Here is a 20,600-nt window from a genome sequence, read left to right as displayed (position 1 = left end):
ATGAAGATAAGGGTTTAAAAAAATGACTTTAGGAATTAAGCCCCTCAGCCAAGCCAGCTTGTTGGGGTGATATTGAGCAACAAATTCTCTGCTTCCCCTTTGTTACTGTTACCCCCCACCCCCTGCCAGAAGAGCCAGTTCTCTGGCCTGTCAGACAGATCTTTTCGCTGTCTTCCCAATACTTTCTTCCCACCCTATCCCTGCCCATGATGTTGCCTCTCCTGGAATGAGCTCCGTCCCTTTGTTCTGTTTCCGCACATCTGTGAAGTTCAAGTCTGTGGAATTCTCCCTATTGGCATCAGCCCAAATCAATCTCTCCGCTTTTCTCTGAACTCTGAGAGCACTAACTGGACAAGAAGCACATTCTGCCCAGGAGGTATTTGCCTGCTGCCCTCTCCGGCCTTTGAAGCGAAGCTCGCTGAGGGTGGCGACCATATCTTGTACTTCCCTTTTCCTGAAAATGGTTCTTGCCTTGCACGGAGTATGAGTTTAGGACAGACATATGCATTGGTAATGACCGATCAGCCACAGAGTTTGTATTAAATGCCTCTGATGCACCAGGCATTGCGCAAGGAGCAGGGATGTTGCAGGCCATCCATCAGAACCTTTTAAGGGTTATAATATTTTCACTAAACTAGGTTTCTAGTACACAGCCTGACTAGAGATATTGTCATAGCCAAGACGAACAAAATGCATGCAAATACTCTTAATGCAGGACCTGAATCATAAAGCATATCAAATGCTTTTATTTATCTTGATCAATTGCATAACTCTTCTGAGTCTACTCGATAGGAAGCTCGGAATCAGAGCAGAGCGGTAATAACTCCAAGGGACTGAATATAGTGCAGAGTTTTGGAGCTGTAGCCCCGGACCCAGTGCCAGGCAGCCTGTTTGGGCTTGAAGGGGACCAAAGAGTACCTTCTATTGCCCTATTACATTGCCTTCAATTACCTTAGGATACCGATTACTTTCCATTAAGGAAAATCACCATGGACTTGGCAGTTGGGAGGAGTAAATAGTTGTTTTTTCTTTTCTTTTTTTTTGTGGTTTAAAAATTTTGTGCTTGTTAGGCAGTAAGGTGCCTCAGGGATAGAGAGCCAGACTTAGAGATGGGAGGCCCTGGGTTCAAATCTAGCTTTAGACACTTTCTAGCTGTGTAACCCCAGGCAAGTCACTTAAACCCCATTACATAGCCCTTACCGTTCTTATGCTCAAGAGCCAAGATCCAGTATCATTTCAAAGTTAGAAGGTAAGGGTTTTTTAAATTGTGCTTGCAAAGCTTCCTTTTCTTCGAAACTTTAAACTTAAAAACCCCATTGCACTAGTGAAGAACTCAAGGTGGAGGGAAGGGAAAGCCTCTGCAATAAATTTGAGAAACTATGTGATTCAGTAGCCCTGAGTGGTCCTTTGGAAACATTTGTGGATATATCATTTGCGCTCAACTTCCAGTCTGGGAAAATTTGGTCCTGACCAGGCAGCTCTGTGCAAGTTGGCTCACAATGCATACTCCTCTTTAATAGGGGAGCAGTCATTAAATGAGAGCCAGAAGTGATGCCAACCAGCCAGCAACACTGAAGGCACTGGGTGCAGTGATGGGCTAGAAGACAAAGCACAGAGGGCCTCTGCCTTCCAGCTACTACAACATTCTGAAATCCATGATAAAGTGGTTTTCTGGAAGACGTGATACTGAAGTATGAGAAGATTTACATCAACTGATGCAGAATGAATATGAACCAGGAAAACCACATATACAATGACTATGATGGAAAGAACCAAAACCCTTCTAATTACAAAGAACATAACTGAACACTGAATATTGAATATAACAACCAAATCTTCAACCCCAAAGAAGAGAAGGGAAAAGGCAACTCCCTTTCTCTTTAGCTGAAGTGGTGGATGATGGGTGTGGATCACTGCACTGACCACTACACTATGTGGATGCTCTGATGAGTTTTGCTGACCTGCCTTTTTAAAAAAACCCTCACCTTCTGTCTTGAAATCAATAGTGTGTATTGGTTCCAAGGCAGAAGAGTGGTAAGGGCTAGGTAATGGGGTTGAAGTGACTTGCCCAGGGTCACACAGCTAGGGAGTGTCTCTGAGTCCAAATTTGAACCCAGGACCTCCCATCTCTAGGCCTGACTCTCAATTCGCTGAGTTACTTAGCTGACCCAAGACCTGCCTTTTTAATGCTTTTTAATGTTTTCTGACAAAGATGGTCCAGAGGCTGAAGTGGATGGATAGGGAGCAATATAGTCTGAAATGAAGTTGATGTAAAAACAAAAGATAAATTTCTAAAACTAAAAAGAAAAAGAAAAAATTCATTCCTTCATCTGAAGCCAATATTTTCAAGTCAATTTATAAACTTTGTGAATTCCCCTATGCTTCCCCTTGACACTGCTCCTTTCCATACCCTGCTTACTCCTCTCCTGTACCCCAGGAAAAAAAGAATCATTTTGCTGATTTTGGAACAATATTTTTTGTAAGTCTTCACAAGACAGTATGGCACAGGGTTGGATTATGTTCTAGATCCTGTGTGATAAACACTTGGCGGAGTGACCCTGATCAAGTTGGGGGACCTCTATGTGCCTCCGAAAATTCTCTAAGACTGTAAATTACATACAGTGATCTATACCAAGAAAATCTCAGGTCTCCCCCAACTCCCGCCACCCCCCCAAAGTGTACAACCTTCTATCCATATACCCAACTGGGTGAAGAAAGAAAGGCGGGAAGTATAATTTAGGTGAACAAACATTTTAAAAACAGAAAAATGTTAGCATTAATCTTGTATGAAAACTAAACCAAATGATAGTAAATCAGACAAAAAGCTCCTTTTACAAAATGAAATGCATGGCATGAATGGCACTTCAAGGCCAGCTCCTAGACTCTCAAACATCTTTACCACTGTTCTGCCAATGGTGTCTTCAGTGGTCACTGTGATGGTGTTCTTCCTTGGGCTCATGACACTGCCTCTCCAAGGGGAAAAAATCCCTAGATCGAGAAGTGGGAAAGCTGGATTTCAGCCCTAGCTTTTCCATTGACTAGTTACAGAACCTTGAACAAATTGTGTCCCTTCTATGGGACTTGGGCAAGATAGTTCCCTGCTCCAAGACTCAGTTTCCTCCTCTTTACAATGATGGGAATGAAACAAAAATCTTTGTTACAGAATAGTTTCTTAGATGGAGAGTCTTTATGGAGAGCAGAAACTGGCTCATTGGAGAACTAGGACACAGAACACGAGTTTTGATTGGGGGCAGAAGGAATAGACAGGTTGGAAGAATGAGGAGCTATTCAGGGTCTTGGGTGCTTGCAGAAGAGGGAGGGAATCACATGGAAAAGAGACTTTTTCAAAGATATGCACTTCATCTACTTCATAATTCTACTCAAGTCCAAACTACAGGAGTTATTTAAATGCAATCAGCTTCGACTGTGTGTGTCCTTCAGTTAAAGTTTTCGAACATAAAGAATTAATCCACTGTTCAATGACAAATTAGGGAGGAAGTGCCATGTGCTGTTCTCAGTTGGCCTTTATCCAATGATGTTGCTAGAACCAGGGTCTTCTAAAGACACCTTGGCTTATAGCAGGCTGGAGGCAGCTTCATCCTACACTTGGGTTAATTGGTCCAGCTCCCTTTAAGGAAATAATATCCTCTGGTGAGCTGTCTTCTGATGGTTGGCTTCCCTGGGGTGTCAGGACATCATCGATTTCACATCCCTCTCCAAGTTGACCTCACTGGCCAGTGTCTTCCTTGTTTCTTTGAGGAAGCTGTGAGCAACATGCATTTGGGAAAACTCAACTTCCCAGACCCCCGAACAGTGACAGGGGAGCAGCACGGTGCCAGGATCAAAGGTTTCGCTCAAACCCAGTCTTAAGTTTGGGAGCCTTAAAAACAAACATTTTGCCTGGAAAGAAATGTTCTAATTAACTTCTGAAGAATATTTGTACATTACAACATCCTGCCGTGCTGGAGAAAGAAGGCTTGGAAAGCTAAGCCAGTGCCTTCTGCAGGAGACATTGTGTTTAGAAGGAACTTGCTATTCTCATAAAACTTTTAATAGGAAGAAGTGAATCAAATTCGTTAATTACCATTTTATGGTTGGTAAAAGGGCAAATTACATGCCATCCATTTCTAAACTTCTAAATGTCTCTGGTGCTTTTAATTAAAGCTGCCATCTAGAAACTACTAAAGCAATTTTATGCAATTAGTTATTTATAGGTTACCATAATACACCACTCAAAATATGATTTAAGTGATTTGTAGTCTGGTAGTATGTGATCTCTGTCAGTTTTTTCCCCTTAGTCTCTCTATCAGCTGAAGGGTTTCTTTTAGTAGAGAGATAAGGAAGGTGTGACACTGAGGAGCTGTGATAAGGAGGGAAAGTTATATTTGCTGCTGATCTTAAATAAAAGAACAAGGGGTGAAATATAATTCCGTGTTGTCTTACCTGACCTAGAGAGACCCAAGGCTTGCCTTAGGCAAAACTATGAAGCAGGCAACGCATCACTTTAGCTTCTTCCTTCTCCCTCCCAGAATTCCCCTTGCCAAGACTCTAAGGCCTTTTATACTTATTGCCTTCTGATTACTCAGGCTTCCAGCTGCTGTAGTTCTCCTAGGCCTGAGCTCCCCACAGCATCATACCTTGACCCCTTCCCCAACTTACTCATCCTGTGCTTCATGCCCTTAGCTCTCACCTCTGTTCTGTGAGAATGAGTGAAAATGGGTACAATAAGAGGGGAAGTGTTGCCATAAGCCAGGGCAATAGTTGTCTGTAAAAGGCGAACTTTAAGGAGCAAATCAAAAAGTAGAAATCACTTTGGTCATCCTGGAAGGCTACTAGAGAGTGTTTTCTGGCTAGGAGACCTTGTGATATGCCCTCTTCTTTTACTTTCCTTTACTTCCTCCTCTTTATAGGGCTGGCCCCATACAGTTGAGTTTATCTAGTCTTCATGTGGATGGAGGATGGAGAAAGGGACAAGATATAAGACTGTATGCTCTATGTCACAGCATATGAGTGATGGAAGGGTCCTCAGAGGCCCAATAAGCCCCCGAGAATCCCGTTCGCCATATTCCCAATGCCTTTCTTTGAAATCTCCAATGAGAGGGAATCTGTTACCTCTCAAGATCAGATAGCTCTCATTGGTAACAAGATTTTCCTGCCATTGAATGTGCCTCTCAGCAAATTCTGCTCCTCCCTGGCCCTCCTTGCTCCTAGTTCTAGCCTCTGGGGCACAACAGAACAAATCTAAAGCTGCTCCCATATGACAGCCCTTTGAATACAACAATCATATGTTCCCTGAGTTTTCTCCAGGCAAAACCCCGTGTTCATTCCATACATTTTTGCCTGGTATGATCTTAAGGCCCTTCTCAATTTTAGCTGCCCCTTTTGACTTTTTTCTAGCTTCAAAAGAAGTCTTTCTTAAAATGTGACACAGAGAGGACTATCGTGTCCTTTGTTTTTGACATTATTTTCTTTCCTATTGCAGACTAGGCAAACTCATGGTAATCAGTTTTCACAATCTGCTGCACTGGATCCACTGCATACCACCTACTGTCTAGCCAAACCTCTCCCCACACATGTACTTGTGATGTTGATTTCTGGCACCCACACACAGGACTTTTACATTTGTTTATACTAAATGTCATCCCACTTCATTCGGTCCAATAGCTAGCCTGTGATCTTTTCACAATGTGAAAATTATTTTTCTGACCTTTGTGTCATCTGCAAATCTAACAAGCGTGCTGTCTATACTTTTCCCCAAGCTATTGATAAAAATCTTAAGCAACACTATGCTGAGAATAACACTTCCCTAGATATCTTCTTCCAAGTAAATTCTGAACCATTACAAATACCCTTTTTGGGATCAATTATTTAATCTTTTCCAAATTCACTCAACTTGACTATTTTCTAGCCCACATTTAGAGGCAGCCAGGAGGTACAGTGGATAGAGTACCAGTCTTGGAATCAGGACAGATCTGAGTTTAAATCTGGCCGCAGATACTTGCTAGCTGTATGACCCTGGGCAAGTAATTTCACTCTGCCTCAGTTTCCTCATCAGAAAAATGAGCTGGAAAAGGAAATGGCAAAGTTCACTTTTATCATTGCTAAGAAAACCCCAATGGAGTCTTAGAAGGTCAGATGTGACTAATTGACTAAACAACAACAGGCCCACCTTTCCCCGTAAGACTAGGCAAAATCTAAGTTAATATCTTTGGCATCTCTCCAGCTCTAGTCACTGACAGAAAAAGGAAATTAAGCTCTTTTCCTATGACTGACTATTGAAGAAGTTCTGTTCTAACTCTCTGTGAGCAAATGGTGGATAATGGCACTCAGCTTAGAGTGCTAAACACTGAACCTGACAAAGACAAAGATAACTTAAATTTTTTTTGCATATTTTCAGTTAGGCTGGTCCAAGTTTGGATGTGACTTTACTGGAAAGGCCACCAGGCAAAACTTTTATGGACAGGCTTTGGCTGCTTGCTCTCTTGCCTTAGAATAAAAGAGTTTTTTCAGCTTAAGGGTAAATGGCTCCTTAAGAACTCTAGGATAATCCAGCCCTGGGTAGGGGTACGTAAGACTTTTAATTAGACCAATGACATTTCTAAAGCTAAATCTGTTGTCTCTAAGTTTCATGGCTCTTAGGCATGTATGACAATTAATATCAATAGAGAAGTATAATTCAGTTTAATAATGCATTTGTAGGGTCATAAAACTTGAATGAACTAAATAGAGTTTGTTTTCTCTATCATGGATACTCACTGGGCCCAGCCTTCATGAAACCAAGGCCTCCTTCCATTTAAAGTAAAGTTCAAATTTATTTGCCTTGTCTCTCTGGTTGCTCCCTGATAAGTGACTTGTTATTTTGGGTTTGTACCACATTAAAAACCTCCCAAACATCAGCTGCTCATGTGATCTCAAGCCAAAAGACTGTCAACCGTCACAAGCATCTATGATGGACAAATTGGTGGAACAACGGGTTAAATTTTTATTTATGACAGGTAAGGGTCCTCACAAGGTCAAAAGATTGGTAGTAAAGCTTAGCCAGGAACGCGTCTCTGTGAAAAATGGACAATATTTCATCTGAAACATATCTTTGAGGGGAATGAGCCCTTAGAAGTGATTTTGCCAATGGATGCCACTGTCTGGGCAGTTGTGTTGCAGGGAAGCCTACTGGGGAAAGCTTCAACAGGCAATGCCAAATGATTGGGCTAGAGATTTGGAGAGAGACCGTGGGAGCAGAGCGCCGCCTTTCCCTGGATGATAACCTCTCTTAGAATAGAGTTAGGCCTCAGTGATGCCAAAGCAACTAGCTAGAAAAATTGAAAAAGAAACAACTTTAGTCATTTTGACATTGGAGGCCCAGAAGAAGGAATTACTATGTGAATGAAATTCAGCCAGATACTGCTACAATATGTCTGCCTTTCTGAGTAGATTGTGCCCTAAATAATGGGTCTCAATCATTGAAATTCTGGGGTCAGCTCCTGCCTATTGTTGGAGGAGCAGCAATAGGGGAGTGAAAACAGTGCCCAATGCCCCTTTGAGTGAATAATCATTCATTTAATTGATTTGATTGGGAAATGAATGGTACATTACAAGATATAATACTGGAACTGGAAGAGAGTTTATACATAATATCCAATTTCTCTCCCCATAATCTCTTGTTCCATTTGACAGACAAGCACACTGAGGTCCAAACAAAGAGAAAAAATGACTTGCCCATGGTCATAAAGTTCCTCAGTGGTAGAATTGGGACTGAAATGAACATATTTAGACTCCCAGTTCAATGATGCTTCTATCAACACAAATCTGAATGGCCTTCCCTTCTCTAGTATGCTCACAGACTCTGTCTGACCTATCTGCATGAGTCATAATTGAAGTAGGCTTGCCACTCAAGGGTTATCAAGGCTTATGACTCATTTCCTATTCTGAGTCTGAAACTTGGAGTTTTCACGTCAGGGCACAAAGGCCGTAGACCTGCTTGAGGCAATTTGTGTATAAAGAACCACATTACTCCAACAATTCTTTCTCTGAAAAGTCATTCTCCATCATAACAATTTCAGGATTGTCCCAGATCATTGCATTGCTGAGGGTAGCCAAGTTTTCACAGGTAATCAATGTACAATATTGCTGTTGCTGTGTACAATGTTCTCCTGGTTCTGCTTATTTCACTCTGCATCAGTTCATGAAGATCTTTCCAGCTTTTTCTGAAATCATCTTGCTTATCATTTCTTATAGCACAATAATATTGCATCACCAACATGTACCATGATTTGTTCAGCCATTCTCCAAGATGGACATTCCGACATTCCCTCAATTTCCAATTCTTTGCCACCACAAAAAGAACTGCTAGAAATATTTTTGTACAAGTAGGCCCTTTCCCCCTTTTTTATCTCTTTGGGATTTAGACCCAGTAGTGGCATTACTGGATTAAAGGGTATGCACAGTTTTATATCCATTTGGGCATCATTCCAAATTGCTCTCCAGAATGGTTGGATCAGCTCACAACTCCACCCGCAATGCATTAGTGTCTCAATTTTGCCATATCCCCTCCAACATTTATCATTTTCCTTTACTGCCATATTGGCAATCTGCTAGGTGGGAGGTGATACCTCAGTGTTGTTTTGATTTGCATTTCTCTAATCAAGTAGGATTTAGAACATTTTTATATGATTATTGATGGCTTTGATTTCTTCATTTGAAAATTGTGTGTTTATATTCTTTGACCATTTGTCATCTGGAGAATGGCTTGGATTCTTATACATCTGACTTTGTTCTCCATAAATTTGATAAATTAGACCTTTATCAGAGAAATTTGTTATGAAAAAATTTCTCCAGTTTGTTGTTTCCCTTCTAATCTATAATTCCTTTATAAGCAAAATCAAGAAACCCTTTTTAATTTAATATAATCAAAATGACTAATTTTACATCTTATAATGTTCTCTGTCTCCTGTTCAGTCATAAATTCTTCCCTTCTCTAAAGATCTGCCAGGTAAACTATTCTATGTTCCCCTAATTTACTTGTGGTATTGCTTTTTATATCTAAATCACATACCATTTTGACCTTATTTTGGTATAAGGTGTGAGGTATTGGTCTATACTTAGTTTCTGTCATACTATTTTTCAATTTTCCCTATAGACATTCTTAAAACTTAGCCAGCTTTATTTACCTCCTTTGATTCAGTAGTTTTTGTTAAATACCAAGTTCTTATTCCAAAAGATGGTATCTTTGGGTTCAACAGATACTAGGTTTCTAAGATCATTTGTTCCTGTACATTGTGTTTCTAATCTATCTCATTGACCTACCCTTCTATCCCTTAGCCAGTACCATACTGTTTGGATGATTATTGATTTAAATAGTACAGCTTGAGATGTGATACTACCAGGCCACCATCCTTCACATTTTTTCCATTAATTCCCTTTATATTCTACCTTTTGTTCTTCCAGACAAATTTTGTTATTATTTTTCTAGCTCTAAAAAGTAATTATTTGGTAGTAGGCCACTGAATAAGTAAATTAATTTAGGAAGAATCATCATTTTTATTATATTAGCTCAGCCTACCCATGAGCAATTAATATTCCCCCAACTGTTTAGATATGCCTTTATTTGTGTAGAAAGTGCTTTGTAATTGTGTTCATATCATGCACGTTTTAAAAAGTATCATTCAAAGTCAATTCAACCTCAGATAGATACAATCCCAAAGATGAGTACTCAGGCAACTCTTCAAAAAACTTTTTCTACCAACCTGTTACAATGAAACATTGATAAGTAAAGTAACAAGAAGGTTCAGAATCAAAGGAGGGATAGCTGGCTAAGTATTGAGAATGTCTATAGGGAAGGGCCCAGAGGCTCCTAGTTGGCAGTTCAATTGAGGTTTTATGGACCTTTCCATTTTCTGAGAAAAAATCCCCCAAATGATGCCAAATAGAATGCTGGGCCTGGAATCAGGAAGACTCATCTTCCTGAGTTCAAATCCAGCTTCAGATGCTTACTAGCTATGTGATCCTGGGCAAGTCTCTTAACCCTGTTTGCCTCAGTTTCCCTATCTGTAAAATGAACTGGAGAAAGATATGCAAAACTACTGTAGTAACTTTGCTAATAAAAACCCAAATGACATCAAAAAGGGTTGGACATGACTGAAAATCACTATTCAATGATAGCAATAAGAGGGCAGTTCAGGACTTTTTTTTTTTTTGCTATAAACCAGGTTGGTAAGGATGATAACTGCACAATTTTCTAACACATGTGGTAAGCTTTCTTACACAACTTTGTTTGAATAATTAAGGATAAACACAGAATTATTAAACTTCTGCACAGGTAAAAGCATACCAGGATAGAAAAGTCAGTGAATTGGATTTTATGGAAACATGAAACCCAAGTGAAAAAGTGCCTTCCTTTCTGCAAATGAAATACATGGCCTTGCAGAGTTGTTTTTATAAGATGGTATCTTTGCTATCTATTCCCTTTTCTCCATTTTCACAGCTACCACCTGGGTTCAAGCCCTCGCTGCCTCTTGCCTGGACTACTGCAGTAGCTTTCTAATTGGTTTTTCAGCCTAAAATCTCTCCCCACTCCAATCCATCTTCCACACAGTTACAAAAGTGATTTTTTAAAGCACAGGTCATTCTCGTGCTCCATAAAGTCCAGTGGTCCCTATTACTTCTAGGATCAATTATAAGTTCCTTTAATTGGCACTTAAAGCTCTTGATAACCTGGCTTCAAACTACCTTTCTAGGCTTATTATAAATTATTCCCCTTCACACACTCTATAGTTCCGATAAACTGGCCTTTTCGCTTTTCCTCACAGAGGACATTCTATTTGCCATCTTTGTTCTTTCTTGTCTGGAAAGCATTCCTTCCTCATTTCCACTGCTTAGGCTCATAGGCTTATGGATCTAGGGCTAGGAGGGACCATAGAGGGTATCTATCTAGTTCAACGCATTCACTTTATAGATGAATAAACTGAGAACCAGGGAGGGCAATTAGTTGCCTAAAATCACACAGGGCAATACGTTCGACAAGTGGGATCCCTAGTTTCCTTTAAGCACGTGAGACCTTTCTGGATCATGACAGCTCCCTGTTCCTCCCCATACCAAATTACTTTGTTAAATAATTTGTATATATTAGATATCTATATCTATATCTGTATTTGTATATTGTTTCCTTTGTTATGATGCTATCTCCTTGAGGCCTGGGATTCTTGGATTTTTGTCTCTGTGTGGCCAGTACTGAGCGCAGAGTCTGGTATATGAGAGAGGCTGAAGAAATACTTATTGACTGATTGTGGAACATTTTTCCTTGGAAGCCAATGACATCCAACACATTGTAATTTACCATTAAATGAAACCGTGGGAAGCTATCGGGACTTGTGTGAGGTCATACAAAGAAATGGTGACTGGCATCATTGTGAGTCAATTGGAAAAGAAAACCCAGGCTCCCTAAACTCTTCTTTTCACCACCAATCTCTCCCTTTTTCAGAGAATCCTATGACTTGGAATCTTTTGTTGTCTGTTTTTAATTCCATTCGATAATTTACTTCCAACTTAGGAGAAATGAACTCAAAAGCGAATTTTACTTCATCCTATTTTTAGAATCGATCCAGAAAGTAAATTGGCTGTCTTTCAGATTAACATTTATTTGACTTAACTTGCATAATTACGGTTGGGTTGGAGAGCCTGTCCATAATTGCAATATGCTGCTTGTTAAAGGCTTACAACCAGCTCTTGTTCCTAACTCAGAAATGGTACTCCCTAGATGGACATTTCCATTTCCTACTGATCTATAGTTTTTCTTTATTAGCGATCAGGTGGAAAGAAAAATCAAGGCTCTCCTTAAAGTAATCCATTAAGCATTTGCAAGGCTCCAAGGAAGGAGAAGGAGAGCACACTCAAGAGCCCACGTGGCTGGGAATTGAAAAGGAACAAACATACAGTAAAGGAACTTGCAGTCGACCTCAAAGAAGCAATTAGCAAGTAGTGATACTTCCCCCTCCATCTGTATTTGGCATTTTAATGACTTCTTGCATATTTTTCCTCCTGTGGAAGCTTCTATAATTGGTCGACACCATGAGAAGCTCATTCATTGATTTGTGGCTAGAAGTGAGACCTGACTCTATGGTGGCAAGTGGATGGTGCCCTTGGCTCGACCACTTGGAATGCACATTGGCAGATGGAGACCACATGCCCCTAAGAATTCAGATCCTTACTTCTATGATCCATTATTGACTAACCCCATTCCCCTCTGCCATTTCCAAGGTGTATAATTTTGGTCAAGTCAGTATAAAATGTAAGAGGATGGCCCTTCCAAGCAAGGATTTCTAAAGGAATTACCAAGTGCCAGGACCTGTTGCAGCCCCTGGAGATACAGAGACAAAAGTGAAAGTCTTTGCCCTCAAGGAGCTTACATTATATCAAGGGAGACAATGTGTACATATACAGGCCGATACAATACAGATATAAAACAATTTGGAGGGAGACAAGCACTAGCAGCCACGGGGAACAGAACAGTCCTCCTGAATATGGCAGGACTTGGGCTAAGATTGGAAGGAGAGTAAATAATCTAAGAAATGGAGATGAGGAGGGTGTGCATTCCAGGCATCAAGGAACAATCAATGCAAAATCCTAGAAATGGGAGTGCCATGTGTGAGGCCAGGTTGGCCAACTAAAGTGGGTAGAAGGGAATAATGTGCTAATATGTTTGGACAAGCATGATGGGATTTTAAATGCCAAAAAGAGGAGTTCAAATTTGATCCTGGAGTCAATAAAGGAAGCCCTGGACTTTATTAAGCAGAAGAATACTTAAACCTGTGCTTTAAGTAAATTACTAGAGAGATGTATGGTGGACGGAATAGAATAGAGAGAGACTTGAGGGGGTAGCTTGGTGGCTTAGTAGATTGAGAGTCAGGCCCAGAGACAGGAGTTCCTGGGTTCAAATCTGGTCTCAGACACTTCCCTGGCTGTGTGACCCTGGCTGGAAAAGTCACTTCCCTCCCATTGCCTAGCCCTTACTGATCTTCTGTCTTAGAACCAATACCTAGTATTGATTCTAAGATGGAAGGTGAGAGTTTAAAAAAAGAATAGACAGAGACTTGAGGCAAGGAAGTAATTTAGGAAGCTAATGCAATAGTTGGAGGAAGAGGCAATGAGAGACTGAACTAGGGTGGTGGCTATTTGGGTAGCAAGGAGGGTACATACTTTGTTAGAAATGTTATGGAGGTAGAAATGATGAGTTCTAGCAACTTACTGGATACGTGGCATGAGTGAAAGTGGAGAGTCAAGGATTGGGAGACCAAGGTTGTGAGCCTGATTGAATGGACAGAATGTTGCCCTCAATAGGAAAAAAAAGCAAGTTTGGAAGTCTAAGTGGGGAAAAGGTAATTAATTCTATTTTGGACAGGTTGACTTAGAGATATTGGTGGGATATTTAGTTCAAAATGTTTCCAGAACAAGTGAGTGACTCCACAAACCAGACCCGAGCCTTAGAGAAAAAATATCCTATCTACAAGGAAGAATTGAAATGAGATATAAATGGAATATCTAAGGAAGAATGAATGGCAATGAAAATTCATACCTTTGAACACATACTAATAGATTTCACCTAAGGTAGAACAGTGCAAAAGTTAGAATGGGTCAGACAGAAAGGGACAACTTGATGAGACACAGCAAGAAATATTAAAATGAAAAGACCTTGAAAAATACTTGAAGAAAATGTAAGAAATATTAAATCAAAAACAGCTGATCTGGGAAAGAGGTCAAAAAGAGATCATCTAAGAATCATCAGAACTAGAGTTTAGGAGAAAGATCAATGCTGGATTTATAGATCAAGGAATAACCTTCATAAAAATGATACTTAAATCCAGGTTATCTGATATGGTCACAAGTGAAGAAGTACAACGAGGGAATGCGATCTTAGTCTTTTCTGTCCAAAAATGTTACAAGAGGGGCCAATGACTATGTCTCCTTGTACATAAAACATTTACTCAATAAACACATATTGAACTATTGGCTAATTTTGAGAGAGGTTAAGAATGTTCTACTATCACTTTCAGTCGAATCAATCGGGGCTCTTTTGTAGTGGAAAAGGCATCCTGCATTAGGAGTCAGAACTTGAAATCTGTGGTCCTTTGTGACCTGGGACTTTGATTACTGAGACATCTGTTAGAGTTCTTTCTGGGCCCAAAGCAGGGAAGCTTATAATTTTGTGGATTAATAAGTTCATCCTTCAAAAGGTAGAGGGGACGCTAAAGGGAACTTCTCTTTTGGAGTTCCTCACCAACAAAGGAAAAACTGAAGTGGAAAAACTGAAGTGGTGCCTGAAGTGGAAGTGGTGGGAACCTGCGTAGGGGAAGAAAGCAATCATTTCAGTTTCTGATGGAGGATAGGTAAGCTGGGCAGAGTCTCGATATTGGGAGAGATGACTTTGAATGATTCTGAGACAGGATACCTTTGAAGGGAGATCTCACCTAGGAACAGTGGGAAGCTCTTAAAAATGGAATTCTGAAGACCCAAAAAGAAGCCATTCTTCTGAAGGAGGAAAAGAAGGGGTTGTCCAAAATGATGATATAGAGGTAGAAGGAAGAGATGTGTAGAAGATGAAAACAAGGACAGGAAATTGGAGGAGTGGTATAGATGGGGGTTGGGGGGAAGGAGTTGAAGATAAAAGTGTGGTGCCCTCTTGAGCATCAAGGGCAATTAAAGGCTAAATGTAAAAAGGGGATCAAGACCATTAAAGCACAGAGTAAGCTGAGACTGGAAAGGAAAGCTGAGAACAATTCAAAGGAGGTTTTTTAAGGGCCATATTGGAGGAAAGAGGTGGGTCAAGGAAGGGACAGGTGTAGTGCTTAGGGTGGCTGGGTTGATGGTAATGGATGACAGGGAAGACTGAGCTAATCAAGTCTTCAATGGCTACTACTTTTCTTTTGTCCTCTGAGAAGGAGGATCACCTTTTGGCTGGAATAGAGAGAACAAAAAGGATTAGCAGGGAACTTACACTCAAGATGAGTTCAAGCCACCAGGCCCCAATGAATCCTAAGATCCTGACATAACTGGCAGATATAACTGCCCAGCAGCTGTCAATGTTATTTGAAAAGATCACAGGAAATGGAAGAATAGCTGGAGGACCCAGGAAGTGTGTTTGCCTCTTTTTAAAACAAACATGCAGAGAAAGGAGTCTGCAAACAAGGCCAGCAGGCTTGACTGATGTTTGACAAGATTCTAGAAAATAGTGAACATTTAAAGGAGGAAACTGTGATCAAAACGAGCCGGCATGGCTTCCACAAACAGGTTATTTCAGATGAACTGGTAGATACAGTATATCTAGACTTTAGCAAAGCATGTAACAAAGCTTCTTATACTATTCTCCCGGAGCAGTGTATTGTCCGACAATAGTAGGGTATGGCAGATTTAGGGCTGCTTAAAATGGCTTGCCATTAAGGGTTTGGTGTCAGCTTCCAGAAGGAGGTCACTTGTGGAGTGACCCAAGAAAGGGGGCTCCGTTCTTTGCTCTACAGTGGTTTTGTCCATGACTTGGAAAAAAGGCCAAGCCGCCACGCTTATCAGAGTTGCAGATGACACAAAGGTAGGAGGACTAGCTAACATCTCAAGAGATAAGAACGAACCAAAACACAGAGGAAGGGGAAAAACATTTTTGTTAAAGCACTTTCTGTTCCAGGCACTGTGATAAGCACTTTATAAGTACTAGCCCATTTGACTCTTAAAACAACCCTGGGATGTAAGTGCTGTTATGATCCCCACTTTAAAGTAGAAAATAGGGGCAGCTGGGCGGTTCAGTGGATTGAGAGCCAGGCCCAGAGACAAAAGGTCCTGGGCTCAAATCTGGCCTCAACTACTTCTTAGCTGTGTGATCCTGGGTAAGTCATTTAACCCCCATTGACTAGCCCTTCACACTCTTCTGCCTTGGAACCAATATACAGTACTGATTCTAAGACGGAAGGTAACGGTTTAAAAAATAAAGTAGAGAAAATGAAGGCAGACAAAAATATAGTGACTCATCCAGAGTCACACGGCTAGGGAGTGTATAAGGCAACATTTGAACTCAGGTCTTTCTGACTCCACTCTGTCCAGGGCTCCGTCCACTGCACCACTTTCTTTCTATCATTAGTGTTTAGTAAAGTGCCTGGCACATGGCAGGGGCTCAATAAAACCTTGTTGAGAATGATGATAAAGGGAAAGTTTTATGTCTGGTTAAAAAACCTCCCAGCAGAGCTGCAAATAAAAGATAAGTTAAAGCTTGAAGGGACCCTAGTAATCTTCTGGTCCAAATCCCTCATTCTATAGAAAAGGAAACTGTGATGAGGAACTAAGGCCCTGAACAGATCTCTAATTAGGGCCAGGTCCCTGGAAAGGCCACTGGAAGCTAGAGGATGCACAGAAAAAATGTGGCACTAACTGACATTTCATGAAGCATCACCACGATGGTTGCTGGGATAGGTATCTCCTTAGAGAAAAACAAAAACAACCAGAATGGATTAAAACAGATGCAAAAAATCACACAAAGAAAGAGACCAGTGAACTTGCTGTGCCCCCTTGTGTGAGGGGATCCACACAAAGAGACAGCCAACCACGGACCAGCAGAGCCCTGCCTCATTCTACCTGTATGACCCTGGATGAGGGGCTTCCCCTTTTCTTAATCTCAGTTTCCTCCTGGAAGAAGGAATCAGATCATGGGACTGGTAACCGTAATATCAACAACTGGCAAAGTGCTTCACATAACATCATCTTATTTTATCCTCACAACAACTCTGGGAGGTCAGTATTATTCTTATCTCCATTTTACAGTTGAGGAAACTGAGGCAGATAATGGTTAAGAGATTTGTCCGGGGTTACAGAGTTAACAATAACTTAAGCAGGATTTAGATTTAGGTCTTTCTGAGATACTATGGTGCCAAGCCAGATGATTTCTTAAAAACCCTTACCTTCTCTTTTAGAATCAATACTGTGTATTGGTTTTAAGGCAGAAGAGTGGTAAGGGCTAGGTCATGGTGGTTAAGTGACTTGCCCAGGGTCACACACACAGGAAGTGTTCAAGGCTAAATTTGAATGCAGGACCTCCCATTTCTAGGCCTGGCTCTCAATCTACTGAGCCACCCAGCTGCCCACTATGAGCCAGCTGATTTCTAAGGTTCCTTCCAACTTGATGGTGCCATGATCTTCATCTTGGGATCTGACTTCTTCTTAGGGTGCTTGTGGGACACGAGTGAATATATAGAGAAGGTTGTACCTTATCACCACTCTCATATTTCCCTCTTCATCAGTCACAGCCTCTGCCCCCAAGGGGAGATGAAACAACTAGATAAGAATATCGAGTACATCATTTAGCTCTCTGTGGTAAGGAAGGCACTCTAGGTGGGAAAGATATTCAAGAAGGAAAAAGCCATTGGACTGAACTTAATGGGAAACATGGGCCTTAAGGAAAAACGAAAGATTTAAATTCTGAAAGGAAATGGAATTTCATCCTGATGTTGTAAATGTCAAATGGTGAGACAGAGAACATCTGACATTTGATATAAATAAACTGAATTTTGGAGGGAGTTGAGCTGTGATTTCATCGTGTAGGGAGTTACTAGTGTGGAAACGTCCTCCTCCCATGCCATCTCATCTGTAACTCCAAGTCTCAGAGTCTCTGGGTGGGGAGGCAAAGAGGGATTTGATGGCTTGCCCAATGTCTCACAGTTAGCATGGATCAGATGTAGTACCTGAACTCACATTTTCCCTCCTCTAAGGCCAGACCTCTGCCCTTAACACCATGCTTCTCAGGATCTTCATAAGACTGGCTAGAGTGAATTATATTTTTTAAGTGTTCAAAAGATAAACAGGAGAAAGTCTAGAGGAGAGTACTTAAGTGACCAAGGGGAGAGGGAAGATGCTACGAGGATGGAAAAAGGACTCTTCAGATGAGACAGACACAGGTTCAGAGAGGAGATGATGGAAATCTATGATTACAAAAGGGAAGGAGAGGGAGACTAGTACTGACTTGGCCACAAGATCTCAGACATAAAAATGAAGGGGATTCCCTCTGAAACTTCAAAAACCAAAACCAAAACCAACAAAGTCCTATTGTACACAGCAGGGAGTAAACTTTTAGAACTTTTCTCAGAGGTGCTGCATTATAGAGAGAATAACTTTTGTGAAGGATGTAGGTAAACTCACTAATGACAGATACAGTCCATGGCGTTATGGATGTCGGAGAGAATATTCTTACTTTCCTCATTTTGCTTACTACCTATTTTCTGGCCATCTCTTCTATCCAACCACTCACACCCGAAACCAGGTCCAGAAGCTTTGATCCTGGGAGCTATCAACATGTTTCTTAATATAACTGATTTTCTTTGTAATATTATGCATGCCATTTTATGTATTTAAAAAACATCCTGAGAAGGGGTCCACTGGCTTCCCTAGACTGCCAAAGGGGTCCAAAGACACACAAAAATGGTTAGTACCATTGGCTTGGAGGACCTTCTGCCTTGGGACCCTGTTTCTCTGGGTATTGATTGCCTTTCACCATCGCTCTTTTAGCAAACTCCCAGACACCTGAGTCACTTTGTTCCCAAATTCCCAGCATCTCCTTGATAGATTTGACTAGTGCCTTGAGCTTACTTTTTCTCTCCCTCCTCTCACCCAGTCCTCCCCTACCAGTTCTGGAACCACCACCATAACTGAATTAATTCTGGATAGGGCTTGTGGCCTCACTTACCAACCCTTTCAACTTTACAAACCAAATTGCTCTTCCTTAGCCACCTTTCTCCAAGGTGTGCTGTTTCTCCCATTAGAATCAAAGTTCCTTGAGGGCAAGAACCATCTTTCTTACTTGTATTTGTATCTTGATGGCTTAGTATAGTGCTTAGCACATAGTAAATGATCAATAAATTCTTTTTCATTCATTCATTCATTCATTCATTCATTCATTCATTCATTCATTCATTCATTCACTGTGGCAACAATGACTATCCACTATGTTACTTTGTGCCCACACCAGTGACACAAACTGGATGGTCTGGAGTTCTGATCCAGTGTGATCTTTCTGGTGCTTTTGTGAAGTCTAATTAGTCACTTTCTTACCTCTAGGGCTGTTGAGTGCAGCTTCTGATGCTCTCCCTCCATCTCCACAATGACTTTGGTCGAAGGGAAGGCACTGATCACCTGTTCCCGCCACTACATCAAAATTCTTAGCCAGATCTTTGGTTTCTCCAAGAGATCTCAACCTGTAGACTCTTCTTGTATTTGTGTCTGAGAGGTAAAGGAATTCAGACACTGGATCCACAGCCAGATAGTATTTGTGAGCAGGACTGGTGCTGAGGAGAAGCAAAATAAAGCTTTAGGAAGCTATCCTCCCCTCCCTTTCCCTTCCTTTCTCCCCACCTCCCAACCCCTTTGATTTTGGTCAAAAACAGAACAGTTCTTGACTCTCTGAACATGCTTCTATTGTCCACTTGTATGAAGAGGATGAACCAGATACACCATGAGTAGGTTACACACTTGGAGTATTTTTTGTTTGTTTATTTCACCAGTAATAGGGAAGGGATTAGAAGAGATTAACACCTCCTATTAAGTCATCTTTCTAGTTTGCTAGAAAGTAAGCCAGACTCTGAAAGATGCAACATTCATTTAAATCTTGTCTACTGACTCTAAGGGCAAGAGCCACCAATGTAATTACATATGCTTTGGCATCTCTCTATGGACTGGAACATCCAACGCCAATGTGATGTCTTCCTTGCTGCCTGGACCCCAAATATATTCATGAATAACAATGCATAGATAGGAGGCTTATAGATTCAGAGCTGGAAGAAACTCCTGGGCAAACTGGTGCTCCTGGGAAGCCAGGGGCCTCTAGGGGCAGTTGCCAGCACTGGGACTGGCAGAAGAGGTATTGTGATGAAAGTGGAAAGGCTCCCAGCAGGTCCCTAAATTGACTTGGCAGTCACAGCCAATAGCACATTGTGAAAGCAAAGATGGCCCTGGGAGGGGCTTGTGAAACCTTATATTTAGCTGATGTTTCCTCTTCCACAATCTCCAGTCTCCTTACATCCTTCCAGGATGATGAAAGGGCTGTGACCCTGCCTGGAAATAGCCTTCATTGCTTCGATAATGACTTTGTGTGAGTTTCAACAGAGTTAAATGAATCATGCTTTGTTTAGGAAGATGCTATAGGCCCTTTCTCCAAGGGAAATGTTACTCACACAAAAGCACTTTGGAATGCATTACCTTCATCCATTATTGAATATCCCTACCATGCCTGTGAGGGAAGCTGGAATGATAATTCTCCCCAAACCTTAGTTGAAGGCACCCAATGACAGGGAAGGGATAAGGGAGTGTGTATGTGTGTACGCAAGGTTGTTAGATTAGAACTCAGCTGAAGAAAGTCTGTGTGTACAATTTCCATTGTGAAGATTCTCCAAATGATTTTTGCTTGAGTGTTTGGTTTTATGTCTTGTGGGCTGATACTGAAAAAATGAAAAAGCCCTGAAGACCTAAGTAAAACCTTATCAATGCCATTTTCTTGACTGCTGACAAACTCAGTGAAAGCTAAATTAGCAAATTCAGAGTTGACATAACTCCATGGAAGAGCTACGTGCCAATTCCCATGTGGG

General features: G+C 41.1%; 1 protein-coding gene across 6 annotated transcripts in view; it reads right to left on the bottom strand.

Annotated features, from left to right (window-relative positions):
• TENM1 (teneurin transmembrane protein 1) overlaps positions 1-20,600 on the bottom strand; it is an 864,097-nt gene that overhangs the window by 63,872 nt on the left and 779,625 nt on the right. For all 6 annotated transcript variants that reach the window (XM_056808890.1, XM_056808889.1, XM_056808891.1 and 3 more), the window contains one exon: positions 19,072-19,304. In XM_056808890.1, coding sequence (XP_056664868.1) covers positions 19,072-19,304 — 233 coding nt within the window. The remainder of the gene's footprint in view (positions 1-19,071; positions 19,305-20,600) is intronic.

This window comes from Monodelphis domestica, chromosome X (genome assembly GCF_027887165.1).
Source record: "Monodelphis domestica isolate mMonDom1 chromosome X, mMonDom1.pri, whole genome shotgun sequence".
Taxonomy (NCBI): Eukaryota; Metazoa; Chordata; class Mammalia; order Didelphimorphia; family Didelphidae; genus Monodelphis; species Monodelphis domestica.
The sequence above is the reverse complement of the archived record's forward strand: the minus strand, read 5'-3'. Positions and strand labels throughout refer to the sequence as shown.